Source organism: Colias philodice, chromosome 12 (assembly GCF_061535455.1).
Source record: "Colias philodice isolate Cphi_HAF_F1 chromosome 12, ilColPhil1 Martin Lab GWU primary, whole genome shotgun sequence".
NCBI classification, from domain to species: Eukaryota; Metazoa; Arthropoda; class Insecta; order Lepidoptera; family Pieridae; genus Colias; species Colias philodice.
The window spans coordinates 14,913-37,151 of NC_143097.1; the positions used below are offsets into that span (position 1 = coordinate 14,913).

Genomic DNA, 22,239 nt, shown 5'->3' on the forward strand with positions numbered 1-22,239 from the left:
TCAGTACCCTACTGCGAACGAGCCTGTGCTAGTGAACGACCACATCGAATTTATACGATTTCAAAATGTCGCAAATAACAACCGACATTCGCACATGCAATTTGGAATTTACTTCGCGCCATATCTGGATATCGTTGAATACTTAACGTTTAAGCGAATGTAGAAGATAAATACTATACAATTAAGTTCCACGACCATAAACTATGTGCCGGGTAAGGGCGAGTAGGACGTTCGAGCGCGAGGGCTGACGGCTCGGGGCCCGGGGTCGGTGCGATGTGCTGGCGCGCGGCGGCGCTGGCGCTGCTCGTGGCGGCGGCGACTCGCGGCGCGGCCGGCGGCTGCGGCGTGGCGGAGTTCGCGTGCCGGAGCGGCGCGTGCGTGCGTCTGGACGCGTACTGCGACGGCGAGGCGCAGTGCGCGGACGGCAGCGACGAGCCCGTGCACTGCTCCGTGTGCAACCGCACGTACTACGGCCGCGTTGGTGTGGCGTACGGCGTGGCCGTGCGGGGCAGCCCGCGCGCGCCCTTCCTCTGCCACCTCACGTTCACGGCGGGCGGCGGCACCCACGGCGACCTCGTGCAGCTGGCCTTCGACGACTTCCGCGTGGGGCGCTACGAGGCGGGCGCACTCGACGGCTGCCCGGACGGCTACATGCAGCTGTCGGAGTTGGGCCGACCCTTCACCGGCGGCTCTTGGTGCGGCGCGGCCGAGGGCGTCGCGCTCTATTACAGCGAAACGGCGACGGTCACCGTCTCGGTTAAGCTGTTTCGAGCGCGCCTGGGAGAACCGTTCGGGTTTAAGTTGAGATACAAATTTCTAGCGCAACGGGATGCTATAGTTAGGTGAGGCGGTCGTTAGATATGAACTCGCGATGCGAGCGTTCATACCCTGCGACCGCCGGTGACACGCGCCACCCCGCTCTGTGCAGGTTCGGCGCGCTGGAGGCCCCGCTGGAGCGCGGCGCGGTGTCGCCGGGCACGTACTGCACCCGCACGTACGAAGAGTGCCACCGCAAGCCCTGCCGACTGCAGAGTCCGAACTACCCTGGCATGTATCCTAGGTCAGCACTAGTCGTAATGAAAAGAATGTAAATATAATGACGGCGACGGTGTACCGACGGAGGTGTGACACGATACTAAATGCCGCAGGAACGTGACGTGCTACTGGAGCCTGCGCCAGAAGGACATCCCGACGTGCAAGCACGCCATGATCTCCGTGCACCAGGAGCACTCGCACAAGATGCAGATCAAGCGATCCATATCTATGGCCAGGTAACATTAATTGATTTAAATATATGTAAATATTTAAGGATGATTCAAGCTACACCGTGTCCGCGGCCGTACCAAACAATATCCATGGTCATTTCAAAGACGTGCCCCGTCCGGGACCCAGCCCTAAATTATCTATGTCAGTGGTTAAAACTTACATGGTAAATGTTTTTTGAGTGGGAATCACCTTAAAGTCGCTTAGTGTTTCGTTAAGTTTTCTACAAACAAAAGCTAAGCCAATTCAGTTTCCACTTTCACTCTAATGATATAGCCTTTGTATATCTATTTACTAGCGACCCGCCCCCGCTTCGCACGGGTGCAATGCTGATACTAAGTACACTACAGAAAAACTGTGAACGTTGTACATATATAAAAACATAGCGGCTCGCTCCGGCTTCGCACGGGTAAAAAATATATAGCCAGGCGGTCGGTACCGCCGCAAACGCTACGTCCCGCAATTTTATATCTGTAAATATTCACTTAAATCATACGGTGTAAAGGGCCATATAGATCTATATTAAATGAACAATTTATTTAAGGTATTTAATTGGTTAAGGATTTATGCTGTATTGGTTAAAATCGCTTCGAAAATTAGCCATTATTTTTGTCGTAAAAAGTAAATGACAAAAAAAAGTTATTGTGGGTTATCCAAGAGATAGACATATACCATCGCGGACTTTTCTGTAGACCTTTTCAATGTGTATAATACTTACTACATTATTTTGATAAAACTCGTAGGGTTCAGCCTGCGTTTGCAATGTAAGCGGAAAAAATGTAATTTTTTACGACATCACATTAGAAACCTCAAAAATAACAGTACTTCTCCACTATTTAATGGATGTTATTATACATATAAACCTTCCTCTTGAATCACTCCATCTATTAAAAAACCGCATCAAAATCCGTTGCGTAGTTTCAAAGATTTAAGCGTACAAAGGGACATAGGGACAGAGAAAGCGACTTTGTTTTATAGTTTATACTATGTAGTGATGAAGTATAAAAATTGACCGAAATCGCCTCGCCACATAGACTTTGTTAGATAAATTCATTCTAACATTGCAGCAACAAATACCGATATTAATCTATTATAGCGGTAAGACTACTCGACTAGGTTTTGTTCGTATGTAATATTTGAAAATATCTCTACAAAAGCTAATCCATTTGAGTCACTTTTTTACGAACATAGTTTAGGTTTTGTAGAGTAATAATATGCATAAACAAAAGCTCATCTATTTGGAGTCCGATTTGTGACTCACAGGCTTTGTAGATTCGCGCCCCGGACGTCGGTGTAGCGTAAATCAGCCTTAAATCATTATTTATATTATACTTAATCGTGTTTGTTTACATTTCTTGAACAAAATACTTTGACGAGAAAAATTCCATTTGACCCGCGACGTTCACAAAAAAATTGGACTTTTTCTCGTCAAAGTATTTTGTTCTCTGCAGTCTTTGAAAAACATACTTATAAAATGTACCTAATTCATAATACAGTAGACCCGCCTTACACCGGCCCCTGGCCTATCCGTCGCCCCCTGTAATGATTATAATTGTTGAAACCCTATTTTTTTTAATTTTACGTCGATAATGCATGATTGATCAGTGTACAACCAGTACAAACAAAACGTGCCACCACTATTGTGCTCTACTCGAAGATATTGTATTAATTCCAAAATGGTACACAATGAAGCATGATTTGTACCTACTTCTGAAACAGAACTACCTATAACACCTTATCATGAGGCCCGTAATTTGTCGAATTACAAGGTAGTTACTCCTGCGTAAAAACATCCGGACTATAGGGGATCTCTAGACAGCACCCTATAATCCGTCAAATTCGATACTTCGACAGGGCCTTGCAAAACGATTGTCGGAATACCGCGGGTCTACTGTAGGCATACTGTTCAGGGCAATACAATATACAAGTCAATATTCTTGTAGATTTGATTGATATTAAGCATGTTCGTTTATAAGTAAATGAAATGGAGATAAAAACAAAAATTAATTTTACGTGACTATAATTTTGTATTCTGCAAGATCTTAGATCTAAATCAATTTTAAGATCATATTTTAAACGTATCTCTGGTGCGCCAGGCATGGTTACTTCTTGCTGCCCATGGCAAAAACTAGACATCAATTTGCATTTACTCTCATCGCCTAGATAACCTAGAACATAAATAATTATACGGAATGATAAGTAAGACCAAGTTCGATAATGTATACATATATTTTGGTTTCTGGTAGATACGCAGAAATTCATTACCGAGGTCGATTATGCCTAATGACCTTTCTTTTTTGTTTTATTTGAGTTTACCGTGTAAATGGTGGTTTTATTATCTTTGGTTAAAGTGTAATGTATTATGTAGGTAGTAAAAAATAATAAAAAAATACTTACAACAATATAAACAATAGAGTACCTATTAGACCAGGGCCAATCCCTTCCAAAATGATAAAAACCTAAAAAAAAATCTATATTTTAACGAACTCTATATTTTCTCTTGTATCGGCTTTTCGGTAACATTTCAAAAGAAAAAATTTCATCTGATCAAAGTAAGGATACCACAGCTAACATTTGACAGCATGTTCATAAACAAAATGATGTCGATAAAAACATTTCAGGTCATTTGAGAAATTTGCCTGACTTAGTAAAAGCTCATTATCACACTGTTTGTATTCATTTTCTGTGTAAATTTCCTATGGTAATGTTATATTATATTTTACACCGTCAGAAAGTAGATATTTTAACGAACAAAAATCCCCCAAAATTTTTGAAAAAAGCTGATATTGTGACGTCAGAATTTTCGATTGAAAATTAGGTTGTTTTTTTGGTATTAAGTTGAAATAAGGCGAAAAAATAAATATTTTCAATCAAATAAATTACAGTGTATTTGGGACGTAATAAGGTAAGTTTCACCAAATTTCGTAGAAAAAATTTTTTTTTTTGAAAAAGATAAATAAAAAACCAAAAACTTGGTTTTTTGAATTTTTCACCTAAATTTTGAGGTTATGAGAAAAAATTGTTAATACAAAAGTTGTAAAACTTTTTATTACCTACAACTTTGCCTTTGAACTTTTTTCCATAGGACTTGTAGTTTTGTCGGAAATCAAGAGAAATCATTTTTTAGCCTTAAAAGCTCCCCCCTCCCACTTCCCGAACTCGGATTGACTGTAATTTATTTTACCTTTAATTTTTATCATATTCCCCTCCTTTTCTAATGGGTTTCATCCTACTGTGTTACCTATTTTTTTGTTTCAAAAATTATCGGCCCTGGTCTATTATGTCACATGTCTGGGAAACCCAAATAACATTAATTATTATTATTTTTTCCACAGTACATTATATTTATTTATAGTGTATCTTGTAGTAAATGTTCCAATACTACAACCATGAAGTAAGAATTGCAGGAGTTTATAACATTAGAAGCCTAAAATAAAAACTGCATATAAGGGTCATTTTCAAAATATTTGTACGTCACGAAATTGTCAGTAAACTGTTTCGTTAGGAAATGTCAGGAAGTTGTAAAAGTAAGGCTGTATTCAGAATAAGGTAATATTACATATAAAAAAGTAAGAAGTCACTAGTTAAAAAAAATATATATTTTTAGTTACAAAATAATCAACAAACAATCAATTTTTATAATTCTCTGTTTGCTTTTCCTTTTCTTTTCTTCTATCATTAGCTTCTTTCCATTTTTGTCTTCGAGCTTCTTTTTCACTGTCATTAAGATCTGATATTTTTCTTTGTCTTTGTTTCACTTTCTCGAGGTGTTTTTTCCTTTTCTTTTCATATTTTTCAGGGTTTTGCTTTTTTAGTTTTTCAATGTATTTTTTTGCCGTTCGGCACCGGTTAGCGGCATTCTGAAACTAAAAAAAGCTGTTGGATATATGTATTTTGAATAAAAATAAAAACAAAAGTAAGCATCACTCGTGTGGGTGGAAAAGCGATCAACACTAAATGCAATAAGGCAAGCGTTATCCCATCAGAAACCACTTGTAAAATTGGAGGCCAAGACTCACTGATCCGCTTTCACTGTAAAAAAGTTATCAGATCCCAGGAAAAGTCAAGTCCCTAAGCCCGACTTTACTAACCCTACATCATGGTTTAAAAAAGTATGGCCTGTAGTTACAAAAAAATAATCTTGAGAGATTTATTGTTTTTCTCCTTTATTTTTATTCGTTACATTAATTTAACACACATTTTAATATCTTATTTTCATACTTTACACATGAGACCACAGCTTTACCGTCTACAATTTACTGACGTCAGTAAATGTCAAGAAATTGTTCGTCAGTAACATGTAAAAAATAACCTAAGAAATACTTTTACACAAAACATAATCACATTTACCATTAGATTGAAAGTGTAATCTATTACTCTAGTCATAATTTAAGTATATTACAATTGCGATAGGTGAATTCTTCAAAATGTACTTACTTTTGTTGAGAATACGTCGTTAGGAAATTGTAACTAAATTTTTTGCACAGCACACTACTGGACTTCTTCCATGTCTGGACGACGAACAAAATGGCGGCGCGTTAATGTGACCTTACTTTTCGTGACATGACCAGTGTTGCCAATGATTAGAGTTAGATTTCTCTTCTTTGTGATACAAGAAGTTGGTTAATTATGTCAATAAATCAGTGTCACGAAATTGTAACGATTGATAGGGACATTTTTATAATATGTACAGGTAAATTAGCTTGGAGAAATTTTTGCGTTTGTAGTAGTGTATGGTCAGCAAATAAAATAAAACAACATTTTATTTTTAGTTTTTATTTTATACAGGGTTACTTGTAAAACACCAGCAACCTCGCAGGACAAGATAGCTAACATCATAAATAACAACATTTGTTCTACGACTTTTGGCATAACGCAATAAATTATTTTTAAATGATTTTTTAAACTTTTATTGTACTCTCCTTACATTTGTAAGTCTATGTTCTATTAATTATCGGATGGACGACGCGACGCCCCCTTCCCCCTCTCGTTCGCTTTTTGTTTACGTAATTTTTGGGAGGCGTAGAGTTTATAATATTCAGACGGAAAATTAAATGAATATTTATTTTTGTATGAAAATAAAATCTAACAAATTATCAAAAGTCGAAATGTTGTTACTTATGATGTTAGCTATCTTGTCCTGCGAGGTTGCCGGTGTTTTACAAGTAACCCTGTATATATAAGGGATTTTAAATTAAACTATATGTGTTTCTCCTCTGAAAAAGATAAGACTTTATTTTAATATTTGCACATTTAACATACATATAACTTTTACATTAACAATGTTACTAAAATGAAAAATTTACTAACCTGAAAAAGAAACGACATTTAAAGTTTAATTCTTTAGTTTGAGAAGTCAAAGGCTTGCCTCGACCATGTTTTAACACTGGAGCCATATTGAATTAACAATATAAAGTTACAACACTTACACACAAATTAAACACTAGTTATGGCCCTGCCTTCATACAAAACTGCTGAATACGCCGTTCGCACGGGAATAGAATGTGGATGCGATTTCCCTTATAGCATCCAAGCTTACGTCTTTATAATTATTAAACTGTATAAATTCATTCTTTAACTCCGGTCTGCATCGTGCAGACATGGGTGTAAAAGTCTCATTTTAGCTATTAAATGTAGTTTTTAAGTACATCTGAGTTTTCATTTGGGGCCTCCGGCTGCGGGACATGTAATTCACTTCAACAAATATTATAACAATAATAACAAATAATAACAACAATCAACAAATACAAAATTTATCAATTAAACTACGTACATAATAATTATAATTTTTGAATGAAATGTGCTTTATGTTCTAACGCTACCAAACGACTGCACGTGGCACCTGCGGACAGCGTAAACTGGTTTATTCTGGTTTTGTGCGTGTTTCCACTTTCCACTATCAAGTGACGATTTATTTATTTGTTTTGTTTCGTAATTATTATGGTCAAATATTAATTATGAAACAAATTATTATGGACACGATATTTTATTGTTTCACGGTAGTCGCCTTGTCGTTTGCTCAAGGACGTAAAATTGAATGATATATTTTTTTTTATAAAGTCAAAACCATTTTCTTTCAAATAAAAACTTGTTTTTATTGAAAACAAAAGTGTTGCTAGGAATAAGTATAAAGTTGTTAGGATAAAGTAATGTTAGGATATCGAAACATTTTTGTATAGGCCAGAACGATATAGTGGAAACGCGCTCTAAGATCTGAGTAATATACACACCACTACATATGCAAAAATTTCTCCAAGCTAATTTACCTGTAATTCTTCGTTTATTTAAGGTAATTTAAATATTTTAATCTATCAGATATAACACTTCAAACATTGCTTTTTCATTATGATACAAAAAAAATAGGAAGTTTCATACAAAAATTCTGATAAAAATATTGGTTTTCATTGTCGTCCACATAGGGGACAATAAAAAAATGTATGGAGCTTTTTTTGTTACTTTATTTTCACATTAAATTTATGTAAGAATTTGAATCCCAATTCATTGCTTTTTATCAGAAATGATATGCAGTATGCTTAAGTTTAGTCTGTAAAACGTTAACAATCATTTATTTCAGTCGTAACCATATTTTTTTCGAAGATTTTTTAGGGGGACAAACATTTTGTAGTAATGTACAATTATTTTGAAAACGACTCATAAACGTTTAAAATATCTTAAAAAGTGTTAAATATCATAAATAAAATCGACATTAAAATGTAGACTGGCGGACACCAAACTCTCAACACAAGGGTCTTTAACCTATTTTGTTTGGCGATATAAAAGTATAAATATAATCTGAAAACTTACTTTTGTCGTAATTATGTCCTGTATACTTTCACAGCAATCCATATTAAACCCATGTCCCATACATATATTGTTAATATGTTATAATATTATGTGTATAAATAAATGTGAAGACATAATATGTAAGTATATATTGCACGCCTCATAAGCGAAGCGTTGAGGTGGGTACTACTGTCACTTCGCGCAAAACATCTGATTTTTCAAACTTAAAATGTCTTTATGTATCATACATTGCACTTGTAAGATAATACATACACACACATATTAAGAAAAAACACTATTATTAACGTTCATGATATTTTTGATGTCATTTTTGTTATTTAAACTAGTTAAAAAACAGTTTAAAAAAGTTCTGTCTTGGACGTCCGTGTGTCTGTATGTGCGGATCCTTTTTCTTGTTAACACGATAGCGACCGAAATACTTTACTAATCGAGTCTTTTTTTTTCTCTTACGCTTGAGTATGCTCAGGAATAGAACCCTTTCATTTTTCAGGGTCTGATTCGATGTGGTTTAATTGTTATTAAATAAACAAAAATAATAATTAATAAATATTTATTAAAAAAAAATTATGAGGCGTGCACTTTTGGATTTTCCAAATTATTTTTTTATTCAATCGGTGTTAATATTTTAATCCAAAGTACCCTTCATATTTTTCTGTTCACTTGTTATGTTAGCACCTTATGTCAGAAGTAGGTCTTATCATCACTACGTAGTATAAAACAAAGTCACTTTCTCTGTCCCTATGTTCCTATGTATAAATTACGCAACAGATTTTGATGCGTCTTTATAATTGATAGAGTGATTCAAGAGGAAGGTTTTAGTATATAATTTATGAGGTTTTAAACAAAGCGGGCGAAAAGCTATTATAAAATATATGGAGTGTAGAGGAAGGAGGACCATCTCTTATCCAAACCTAGTAGTGCCTAGTTAAGTACAAAATAGTATTTATAGTAGTATAACAGTGTACACACGGTAATTATACTAGTCCGTTTTCTTATGGGCATGCTTGTATGGAAAGGTATACATTTTTGAGTAAAGCAATGAAATTTGGTACGAATGTTGTACTCGTCCACCTAAGCCCAAATCGCCTGGTAGCCAGTGTCTACTCCCCGGCAGAAGGGAGGGAGGGGGGGTTATAGAACAGAGCGCCCGGCGCTCGGAAAAAAAATTCTAGCGGATTCATTTGGCCCTTTGAGTCGAGTTTGGTGTCGTTATCAGGTAACTAGATGATGCCCGATTCATTCCCCATACCAGTTTTTTAGGGTTCCGTAGCAAAATATGTCACAATCTTTAAAATAATAAACTTTTGGCAGTGGCAAAATCCAAACAAACCAGTATATTTTTATATTTTTGTATCAAACTTGGTTTATAAAAAAATACTGTCTGAAAGGCCATTTCATGCAGATTATAAAAACATTAACATGTAACATATATCTTACCATTTTCAATGTGAAATAAATTATAGAAAGTACAGGAACGTTCGTCAGCGCAGCGTAGGGGACGGCTAATAGACCCGAAAAATAAGCAATAACATAAAACAAAAACCAGTCAAGTGCGAGTCTGACTCGCCCATCTAGTGTTTCGTAGGTACTTATTTGTCCTATACCATGTTATCTTGTCTGGTAGGACCTGGTTAACAGATAACGGACTGGAGAACACACACACTTTCGTCTTTATAATATTAGTGTGATTTTTAATCATCTTTAAATTATAAATGAAGTCAGGTAACATTGTTAAAAATAAAGATATATAATAATAGAACGTTTTTGTATTAATAATAATGACAACCACCTCCACAATTACATAATTCGGTACATTTGAGCTGGCGTATAAAACACTTCAATCTGGAATTGCAAGATTTCACGCACCGACCGAGTAGTAGTAGCCAAAATAATGTTAAGAACAGTCGAAAGATATGGCTAGTACAGAATATCATGTATTCCAAGCTAGAAGGTCTAAAAGAACTATAGGTACACCTGCATTTGAGGTATGGAAGGCATATCCGAATGTCACACGAGGATTTGAAGCACTTTACAGTGGCAAATATGCAGACAGTGAAATTGAAAAGTTTGTGATTACAATGCATGATAGGTAAGGACGGTCACGATATTTTAAGGATACTCTTATCCAGAACTTATATTTTTTTTATAATTATTATAAGTACATGTTTGTTTTTCACATTGTACCCCGCTGTGACAGTAAATGAGGGTCGCAAACAAATTTTTAACAAAAACGGACAGGAAAATCGAAAATTTGTCTCCCACAGAAGCTGCCCTTAAACAACACACCTTAAGGGCAGTTTTACAGGCTGTATATATTTAGGGACCTAAAAAAATCAAAATATTCCTTGCCCATCTGAAATACAAAGAAAAGAGAAGCTTTGAATTGATAAGATGTCGGTGCGTGAAATCTTGCAATTCCAGATTGAATTGTGTTTTATACGCCAGCTCAAATGTACCGAATTATGTAATTGTGGAGGTGGTTGTCATTATTATTAATACAAAAACGTTCTATTATTATATATCTTTATTTTTAACAATGTTACCTGACTTCATTTATAATTTAAAGATGATTAAAAATCACACTAATATTATAAAGACGAAAGTGTGTGTGTATCTGTTAACCAGGTCCTGCCAGACAAGATAACATGGTATAGGACAAATAAGTACCTACGAAACACTAGATGGGCGAGTCAGACTCGCACTTGACTGGTTTTTGTTTTATGTTATTGCTTATTTTTCGGGTCTATTAGCCGTCCCCTACGCTGCGCTGACGAACGTTCCTGTACTTTCTATAATTTATTTCACATTGAAAATGGTAAGATATATGTTACATGTTAATGTTTATATAATCTGCATGAAATGGCCTTTCAGACAGTATTTTTTTATAAACCAAGTTTGATACAAAAATATAAAAATATACTGGTTTGTTTGGATTTTGCCACTGCCAAAAGTTTATTATTTTAAAGATTGTGACATATTTTGCTACGGAACCCTAAAAAACTGGTATGGGGAATGAATCGGGCATCATCTAGTTACCTGATAACGACACCAAACTCGACTCAAAGGGCCAAATGAATCCGCTAGAATTTTTTTTCCGAGCGCCGGGCGCTCTGTTCTATAACCCCCCCTCCCTCCCTTCTGCCGGGGAGTAGACACTGGCTACCAGGCGATTTGGGCTTAGGTGGACGAGTACAACATTCGTACCAAATTTCATTGCTTTACTCAAAAATGTATACCTTTTCCCATAAGAAAACGGACTATACACGTGTAATAGTTTGTGAGGCTGGTTGGATGAAAATAATGGTGGTTACTCTTTCACATATTAAAACTGATTCGCGACTTATATTATTTAAATGAATGAATGAATGAGTCGAGTGTGCTACGTCGCGAGTGAAACCACGGTCATCATCTAACTAGATGTCCAATTTTATTTGTATGGAACTCCATACAAATAAAATTGAACGCCAGAGCAGAGTTAGGCCCTAACGGCGGTAGTCTGTAAAGAGGCGAGGCAGGGCGGGGAAGTGAACGTGTAGCGGTTGCAGCCTGAACAAGACGGGGCGCGCGGTGCGAGCGTGGCGCGAGTGCACGGGTGAGCGCGACCGGCTGATCTTCTACGACGGCGCGTCCACGGACGACCCCGTGCTGGTGGAGTACTGCGGCGGTGACTGGCTGCCGCCCGTGACGTCGCGCGGGCCGGAGATGCTGGTGGCGTTCCACTCGTCACCCTTCAGCGCGCCGCCGCGTGCCGCCGCGCCGCACGCGCCGCTGCGCGGCTTCGAGCTCGACGTCGACGTCATCTTCGCTGACTCCGACTCGCTCGACTACGCGAGGTAACCTTATTACATAACTCTTATTATTATAATTGCATTTTGAACCGAAACAATGTGGACCCGTGAAATATGCCAACATTGCTCACTTTTTAGGGTTCCGTAGCCAAAATGGCAAAAACGGAACCCTTATAGTTTCGTCATGTCCGTCTGTCCGTCTGTCCGTCTGTCCGTCTGTCACAGCCGATTTACTCGGAAACTATAAGTACTACAGTGATGAAATTCGATGGGAATATGTGTTGTATGAACCGCTACAAAAATATGACACTAAATAGTAAAAAAAAGAATTGGGGGTGGGGCCCCCCATACATGTAACTGAGGGATGAAATTTTTTTTTTCGATGTACATACCCGTGTGGGGTATCAATGGAAAGGTCTTTTAAAATGATATAAAGTTTTCTAAAAAACATTTTTCTTAAAGTGAACGGTTTTTGAGATATCAGCTCTCAAAGTCGTAAAAAGTATGTCCCCCCCCCTCTATTTTTATAACTACGGGGTATAAAATTCTAAAAAAAATAGAGGTGATGCATGCTAATTAACTCTTTCAACGATTTTTGGTTTGATCAAAGTATCTCTTATAGTTTTTGAGATAGGTTGATTTAACTGTAATTTATTATATTTGCTGCTACGGAACCCTTTGTGCGCGAGCCCGACTCGCACTTGGCCGGTTTTTTTTTTTAATAATTTCAATTATTGCAAAAAATTTCTATGGAAACGTTAGTATTTTCTGTTAGCATAAGTTTTTCTTAGAACGTGTGCATATAATTATTGTTGTAGCAAATTTCATTATTCTTCAACATTTATTCATTCTTTGTCTGTTTTTGAGGGCGGGCAATGTTATCTGCACTTTTTGCCAACATTGCCCACGTTGATTTTTGACGTAAATATGACCTCTAGCCAGATTATATTAAAGTCCAATTCAAAAATGTTGGAAAGATGTTGTTTACTTTAAAAATTAAAGCAGTTTCATGAAAGGTTCCCGACTTAAGTTGCTGGGCAAAGTTACCCAGGTATTTTTTCTCTGTTTCATACAAATCGCATTTCGCTTTTCCAAAAAGCCTAGCGTCGGTACATCTTAGTGAAATGAGCATGACTATAGATTTCTTTTACTGCAAACATTTCGTAGTAGGATTATGTTGTAGGCAATAAAAAGATAAAAAAGGCAAAGCAGAATATTGTTCAGTGTCTATTTAATAAAAATAAACATTGAAGTTGTGTTTAAAATTCAGTGATGTAACTTTATTTACCACTAGCAATGCCCTGCGGTTTCACCCGCATAGATAGCGATATCGTTACAGTGAAAAGTCTACTATAGGTCGGACTATAGGTTTAATTTTTAATCACATGAAAATCTCCTTTACCCCGTCCCGCACTACGGCCTTTTTTTTTTTGTTTAAGTGGGGAAATCTTTCATAGATACCCACGGCCTCCGGGGGAGGGGCCCGTGGGTTATGTCGGATTCCTACCGACCAAAACCCCACTGTGTTCCGTCAAGACGCATATTGGTAGAATTCCTCCGTGACCCCCGCACTACGGCCTGCTCGAACAGTATACCTACTATTTTCTGTAGATTGACACTTTTAAAAATTCGTTGTATCTTTTGAATGGAATATCCAATTCTTTTCGTTTAAAAAGTATTTTGCTGGTATTGAAACAGTCTATAATAAAACATCATTTAATGGGATAAGGATTAATATATGTGTATGGATAACATGGTTTGATTACTGTCGGCACTTCTATTTACTTTGAAAACGTAAAAAAGTTGTTGTAGTAACATAACTACTGAAGATGGACATATGGTATCGCGGACTTTCTTGTAGATATTGATCCATTCTATAATACCGTAGAACATTTTTTTGTTCTATCTTCAATAGATTCCGCAGCGTACGCGATGACAGAAGTTTTATTGAGGATTTTTTTACACCTTGGGTTACATTATTGCATTTTTGGTAAGGATCTCTAATTTTTTTGAAAATGCAATATAGCCTATGTTGCTCAGTAAAGATGCAGCTTTCTAATGGTGAAAGAATTTTTGAAATCGGTCCAGTAGTTTTTGCGTGAAAACCATACATACATACATACATACATACTTACAAACTTTTCCTCTTTATAATATTAGTATAGTATAGATGGTTCTTGCCAGTATACCAAATTAAGTTATTTTTTTTTCCGAAATTAACCGAAAAGAAGCATAAATATTATTAAATATCAAATTATGTGGTAATATGAAATGTGCCAACCCTAAGTTTTCTTTGATGGTGGGCAATGTTGTCAAACAATACAGGTAAATCACTACATTATTGGGTAATTTTGCCCACCATTGTAACTTTTGTTTAAACTCAAACTCAAACATTCATTTATTCAATTAGACTACTATTTAGTAGCACTTTCGAATCGTCATTACATAGTATTTTTAACATTTACCACCGATTCGGAAAGCAGTATCTATGGAGAAGAATCGGCAAGAAACTCCATAGTTGCTCTTTTAAAATAATGTCAATAAATTTACATAATATGTAACTTATATCTAACTACATAATATGCCAAAGAACTGTCCTGTGGTTTTTACGCGACAACCCTCCATGGGTCTTTATCGTCCATATATTCCTGAATACTGTAGTACGCTCTCTGAACTAGTACATTTTTTATGTAAGTTTTAAATTTAGAACTACTAAACTCTTTAATATTGTGAGGAATTCTATTGTATAAGCGTATACCTTGACCCATAAATGAATTTTTAACTTTAGCTAATCGGAAAAATGGCATTTCAATTCTATTCCTGTTCCTTGTGCCATAATCGTGTCTATCTCCTACTCTTGTGTGTAAGTCAGAGCTTTTGTGTACATGCAAATAAAAACAACCTTCTGTGATAATAATAACATTAAAATACTCTTCAAACGTTATTTTATAATATACTATGGGTAACATGTGTTTTAGCCATCATGCAGAAACTATTACTTGAATTTTCACCATTTTTAGCCCGTGAAATCACACATGATATTCGACGAGTTACAACAAGTTGCTGATTTAAGTTAGCGACACACACAATAGGCAGTGTTGTCAGATATATAACCTATATTACACAAAATACTATTAATGCTAAAATATGAAGGTATTTTTGTCTGTCATTAAAAATTAATAAACAACTGTGACAACACGTGCAATTACGACAATCCGAGTTCGATTTGCTTGGTCTGCTTCAACCTGCTTCCTTTGTGTAGAACGGACCAGCGCTGTCAAGCGCCGGTAAGCGCTTAAAAGTTTCCAGCTTTCTTTCTGTATACGCCTTTACACCGTGAGTTCATAAAGTTTACTCATCACGTGTATCTCGAGATGGGCGCGGGCGGTGCGGGCAGCGCAGGCGGGCCGGCCAGTGAAGCTGGCCGTATCGTGCGGCGTTGCCAGTTTGTGCTCATTATAAGACAGTATGATCAATGTATACCTACATTGAATATTTTTAAGTGTCATTTTTAAAATTATTCAATACTAGCGGTCCGCCCCGGCTTCGCCCGTGGTGCATGTTTACGTTTTCTCTACATAAAAACCATCCTCGTACTTCAAGGAATATATTAAAAAAAGAATTATCGAAATCGGTTCAGCCGTTCTCGAGTTATGCGCTTACCAACACATTTTGCGATTCATTTTTATATTTCAACTAGCTTTCCGCCCGCGGCTTCGCCCGCGTTTTCAAAGAAAAACCCGTTCCCGTAGGATTTCCGGGATAAAACCTATCCTATGTCCTTTCTCGGGTATCAAAATATCTCTATACCAAATTTCATGCAAATTGGTTCAGTAGTTAAGGCGTGATTGAGTAACAGACAGACAGACAGAGTTACTTTCGCATTTATAATATGTATTATATCCACATATAAGGCATTTTATCTGACAAATCAATGTGTATGCTTATATGTACAAACTATAAAGTGTCCGTGTGTCAGCTTTTTGTCATTTTTAAGTATGTAAGTATTTTCAAAGTACCTACATCGTTTCACATCCGTTAAAATTTCAATTCTTTAATGTTCTTAAAATGACATGAAAATAAACATGTATTTACCACAAATGTCCAACGTATCTAACGCACCTTGTACCCCTTTCTAAGAATGAAGGAATCGAACCTGTGACCTTTCCGATAACAAGAAATAGATTGAATAGAAATGTAAAATAGCAAATACGCTGACCTTATTGGGAATGCGTATATCAATAGTTAGGGGAAGTTTTTATTTAATTTTATTATTGATTGAAGAATTCTATGAAATGTTTATTTGTTTCTATTTTTATTTATTTCTAGAAAACTGTTCACGTTGTATTCTAATTAGATTCGTTATTCGAGCTATTAGTGGATCTAAAGATGAAATAAATACTTTATTTTCATTGTTGTTTTTCGATATAAAGCTTATTAGATAATTTAGGTTTTATTCTATCTGCGATCTTCTGACTTATAATGTAACACTATTTGCGTATGGACATTTAAAATTAATAGCAACTAGCGGTCCGCCCCGGCTTCGCCCGTGGTACATGTTTACGTTTTCTCTACATAAAAACCATCCTCGTACTTCAAGGAATATAATAAAAAAAGAATTATCGAAATCGGTTCAGCCGTTCTCGAGTTATGCGCTTACCAACACATTTTGCGATTCATTTTTATATATGTAATGGTGAATTATAGAAACAAAAAACCAAAGTTGTTGCTCTGTAACAAGAGATTTATTTTTATTTTCACAAAACACAATTATTTTACAATTAAACATTTAATACAAGTTATACTTAATTACTAACCTGTAACAAGAGAAACAACATTAAAAGCTATTGCTTCAAATAATGTTTGCTCTTAAATATTTCTTTATAAAATAAACCACGTTGCTTAATCACTTTAAAAAACCAGAGAGTATAAATTTTAAGGAATGAACCATAACGAGCAGAGCTGTCACCACAGATTAAATACTTTAAAATTAATAAATGTAAAAGACAATGTTATTCAAAATGCAATGAAGTAGGGAAAGAGCTTCATTTCATTTTACATCTCCCCCCCTAAAATGTTATACAGCTAAATAATAGAATGACATATTATGTAGTTATTTAATAGAATGATAATGCTATTTAGACAGTGGTATAAGCTTGGTAATGTGAAACAAGTTAGATTCAAATTTTTTGTAACCCGTATTTACTTTATAAATAGAGTTAGATAATTTTTCCAAAATTTCATAAGGTCCAATCTTTAATTCGTCAAGTTTTTTCCTGTTTAACCGATTGCCATTTTCCACATAGACAAAGTCTCCTGCTTTCAATTGAATATTTTTTCTATTTTTGTCGAATTGTTGCTTATTATAATTATGTGATTTGATAGTTCTCTCCAAAGCGATCTTCCTATCTTGTAATAAATCATTTTGTGTTTTATGTTCTCTCAATTCGTCAGGTAACATATTAATAACTCTTCCTTCCATTAAATATATTGGTGAAAATCCGGTCACAGTGTGTTCAGTTTCATTATATTTCCGGGTACATTCATGGGCAATAGTTGTCCATGCTACTTTATCTTTCTTTTCATTTATTTTACACCTTATCCTGTTCACTAACGTTTGGTTTAAGCGTTCATTTATTCCATTTGAAAACGGTGCATTTACTGCGGTAAAGACAATAGGTATGTTTTCTTGTTTTAAGAAATTTTTGAACTCTTTAGAATTTATTCCTGGGTATTGATCTGATAGGATCATCCCAATTTTATTTTCAGGAGTAATTTTTTTTACAAGTTTTATAAAATCATTTCCGCTTTGAGTTTTTGATGTCAATATGTAAGCATACCTAGTGAAATGGTCAATTAAAAGATGTAAATAGGTCTTAGTAGAGCGAGAGCCCCCAAATCCACCAATGGTATCTATTGAGACTATTTCAAAGGGATACGAAGCGGGACCCAGATGAGACATTAGTCCATATTTAAATTTAGTTCTGGATTTATTTTTAATGCATATTTCACAATTATCACATATTTGTTTAATATTATGTATTAAATTTTTTGCTGTATAATATGGTTTGATTTTATTTTCTGTTTGTGTTCTTCCTATATGACAATATGTATGGTGTATGTTTTTTATTAATTTTTTACTAAATTCTTCGGTGAGTATAATTTTCTCTTTTTTTCCTATTTTTTTTAAATATATTTTATCTTTTAATATAAGTTTATTTTTATATAGTCTTATACTTTCATTGTTCTCTTGATCATTCTTGATGTCTTCTATATTAATAAAATTTACTGTTTTCAAAATTTCATCCTGATTTATATGTGGTTCTAATACAGGGTTTCTGCTTAAACTGTCTGCTTCTAAATTATTCTTTCCCGGTGAGTATATAATTTCAAAGTTAAATTGTGATAAGTAATATGTAAGATCTCCAAGTTCTTCATCCGTTCTTGCCTTTATATTCATTTTTTCTAACGGTTTATGATCTGTAAACACTTTAAATTTTTTTCCTATGAGCCAATGTTGCCAGTATTTTACGGCTTCTTTAATCGCTAAACATTCAAGATAAATAGCTTTTTTCCGTTTTTGACTTTCATTTAATTTTCTCGAAAAATAGGCGCATGGCTTTTCTTCTCCATTTTCTTGGAGTTGTTTCAAAATAGCCCCTATACCTTGTATGCTTGCATCTGTATAAATATGTATGGGTAAATTTGGATCAAATATTTCTAAAATAGGTTTCATGCAAAGCAATTTTTTTATGGTATCAAAAGTTTCTTGACATTTTTCTGTCCAATAAAATTTTTGATCTTTCCTTAATAAATTATGGATTGGATCTAGCATGATAGATATATTTGGTATATATTTACCATAGAAATTTATTTTTCCTAAAAACTGTCGAATGTTTTTCTTCGTTTTTGGAATCGGAAAATCTTTTATAGCTATTAAATTGTCCTTGAGTGGAGAAACTGTGTTATTCCTTATTATGTGACCTAGATACTTCACAGAATCCTGAGCAAAAGTACATTTAGAGAATTTTAATCTAAAGCCCTCCTTTGAAATAGCTTCTAATAATAATGATAAATGTTTAATGTGTTCAGCGAATGTCTGTGAAAAAACTAAAATGTCATCAATAAAATTTACTGTAAAATTGGATAGTTGATGTTTTCTAATAATGCTAGTTAGTATTCTTTGGAAAATTGCAGGAGAAGTTTTTAAACCAAATGGTAGACAGGTCCATTGAAAGTGATTTTCCTGAGTAACAAACGCTGTTTTTTTCCTGTCTTCCACTTTTAAAGGAATAGACCAGAATGCAGAATTTATATCTAATGTAGAGAAAAATTTACAATTTCTTGTTTTAACCATTAAATCCTCTATAAGCGGAAATGGTTGAGACTGAGGAACCACTATTTTATTGAGATCCCTGAAATCTATACATAATCTAGACTTTCGGCCTTCTTCTTTTTTGTAGGCTAATGTTACAGGGGCCGCAAAAGGACTATAAGATTCTTCAATTAGGTTTTTCTCTAACAATTTTGAAACTTGTTTTTCTATTTCTTTTTTATCCTCAAAATTGCACCTATATGGCCTCTTGCTACAATATGTGTCGACTAGTAAATCTATATGTGCTTCATAGCCCTGCACTGAACCTACATCATATTTATCTTTTGCAAATAGTGTTTTATATTTGCTAATTAAATCATCTATTTCTGACCGTTGCTGAATGTTCAAGTGATTCACTGAGATATTAAAGTTTTTGACTTCTATGTGTTCATTAAAGTTTACTTTATATTTATCATTCATAAAAAAATTATTTGTTACTTCCCTATCCTTGTTTACATCCATGAAATATTGTTTGTTTTGAATCTTATCCCCTGTTGAGTCAGAAACATTCTTGTTTATTTGACTTATCTTGTCAATTGATTTTTGTGTAATCTCTAAATTTTCATTTTGAATCAGTTGAAAAGATTTAATGCAATCCAATCCAATCAAAAAATCATATTCAAAATTTTGTTCATCTATGACAAAAACAGGTATATTTTTTTCCATTTCAAATATTTTAATTTTTAATGTTACTATTCCTGTTGACTTTTTTACACCATTAATCGTCCTTAAATTTGCCTGACAACTGCTGTGGTTGTTGGGGTTATTTTTTTTTGCTAATAATCTTGAATTAATTAAACTTACATTTGAACCTGAATCATAAACCCCTAATGTTTCCACAGAATCATTTATTATTAACTTAATTTTGATTAATGGTGGAATTAACAGTTTTTTGGATCTATTTCATTTAGACTTAATTCTAATTCAGAATTGTTAACACTTCTAATAAGTTCTTTTTTTGAGCGATCACCGTCTTTATTTTTGTACCAACATACCGATTCAGAATGATAACGAGTAGCTTTCTTTTCTTTCTCACAGATCCGACATGGTCGGTCTTTTAAATTATCTTCTTTAATTTTTTTCGGGTCGACTCCCTTTTTATCTAAAATTTTCTTATTTATTAAATGTTCTAAGCCCCGAATACTATTAAACAAATCCTCAGTCTCTTTCAATTGATTTCTATCAATTTTATCAGCAATAAAATTAGGTAACCCAATTACAATTAAATCAATTAAAGTAGGTTTATCTATTAATTTGTTTATCTCTAATAAAAGTCTTTCCTTCTTTAGAGCATATTCTAACAATGAGCCCTGCCTATATTTAAACAAAAAAGCATACCTTATTGGTGTCCAGCCCTTGGTCGCATAAGTTTCACAAAAGTTTTTTTTCCAAATATACCATTTTGAACTTATTGTATATTTTATAAGCATAGAATTATACCAATCTTGACATGAGTCGTCCAAAAATAACCTAAACACTTGAATCTTCTGAATATCTTCATCGATGCCTATACGAGTACACTCAGCTTCAAAGATGTCCATCCACTGTGTTACACTTGATGTTCTTTTTGTGAATTTTTCTATTACAAACTTTTCAGACATTGATTTCAAATTAAACTGTTTAGAATCTTTCTTCAATTCCGAGAAATTTTCCAAAATTCTTGTAAGAACTTCTGTTGAAGGTTCATTCGTAAATACCTGCTGTTGTGCTTTTTCTTCCAGAAAATACCCTTTAAATTGCATGTTTCCATCTTCGTCCATATAAGCATCATGTAACTCGGGTGTTAGTGCAATCCATACGTGTCTTTTTTCGTGCCTTCTTTGCAGCGTGGCTTTTAATTTTTGAAAATGTTGGGTTTTTATTACCACGTCGTGTAATCTCACCGGTTGAAATTGTTCCGGAATGAGGAAAGTGTGGTTATCAGCGTCCATAATTGAGGTTATGCATATTACATTTGTTTTTGGATCCTCGCTTTGTTTTACGGTAAATTCGAATTTTAATTTCTCCATTGTTTAAATATTAGCTTTGTTAATGTTGTTTTGTAATGGTGAATTATAGAAACAAAAAACCAAAGTTGTTGCTCTGTAACAAGAGATTTATTTTTATTTTCACAAAACACAATTATTTTACAATTAAACATTTAATACAAGTTATACTTAATTACTAACCTGTAACAAGAGAAACAACATTAAAAGCTATTGCTTCAAATAATGTTTGCTCTTAAATATTTCTTTATAAAATAAACCACGTTGCTTAATCACTTTAAAAAACCAGAGAGTATAAATTTTAAGGAATGAACCATAACGAGCAGAGCTGTCACCACAGATTAAATACTTTAAAATTAATAAATGTAAAAGACAATGTTATTCAAAATGCAATGAAGTAGGGAAAGAGCTTCATTTCATTTTACATATATAAGAAGATATATATGCTACAGTCAAAACCCTGAACCAGTCAATATCCTTATTGACGGTTATTAAGCATATTGACTAAGGGCGTCGGTTAATATCCTTATTAACTGATTTTATCTAAGGGCGTCGGTTAATATCCTTATTGACTGATTTTATCTGATAAAATCAGTTAATAAGGATATTAACCGACGCCCTTAGTCAATAACCTTATTAACTGATTTAAAGAGCAGCCATTCAGTCAATATAGGTTTGTATAGATTTTAACAGTTAAATCTTTCTGTAATGGGCAAGTAAAACAATAGCGAGTCGGTTCTGGCGCGTCGTGAGGGTCGCAGTTCAAACCTAACCTAACCTACTGGGTCGAATATATATATATATATATATATATATATATATATATATATATATATATATATATATATATATATATATATATAATATAACTATATTATAATATACTATATATAATATATATACAATAACCGTCAATAAGGATATTGACTGGTTCAAGATTTTGACTGTAACATATACATTGAATCACAGACTAATAATAATATACTACGTATACAACATTGAATTACTTATGGTATTTTCAGGT

General features: G+C 34.6%; 2 protein-coding genes across 2 annotated transcripts in view; one reads left to right on the forward strand and one right to left on the reverse strand.

Annotated features, from left to right (window-relative positions):
• The first annotated feature begins 273 nt into the window (after nt 1-273).
• Nucleotides 274-22,239, forward strand: part of LOC149483703 (uncharacterized) — a 38,599-nt gene continuing 16,633 nt past the window's right edge. The window contains exons 1-4 of the mRNA XM_089701932.1: nt 274-842; nt 929-1,060; nt 1,149-1,271; nt 11,613-11,900. Coding sequence (XP_089558058.1) covers nt 274-842; nt 929-1,060; nt 1,149-1,271; nt 11,613-11,900 — 1,112 coding nt within the window. The remainder of the gene's footprint in view (nt 843-928; nt 1,061-1,148; nt 1,272-11,612; nt 11,901-22,239) is intronic.
• Nucleotides 19,277-21,644, reverse strand: LOC149483704 (uncharacterized). Its single transcript, XM_089701968.1, has 2 exons — nt 21,399-21,644; nt 19,277-21,312 (listed from the first exon to the last, which is right to left on the reverse strand). The coding sequence occupies exon 2, from the start codon at nt 21,237-21,239 to the stop codon at nt 20,112-20,114; it is 1,128 nt and encodes a 375-aa protein (XP_089558094.1). The 5' UTR covers nt 21,240-21,312; nt 21,399-21,644; the 3' UTR covers nt 19,277-20,111.

What these genes read in the sequence shown, in the direction of transcription:
- LOC149483704 (XM_089701968.1), bottom strand. Translation starts at nt 21,239, where the DNA reads ATGGAGAAATTAAAATTCGAATTTACCGTAAAACAAAGCGAGGATCCA.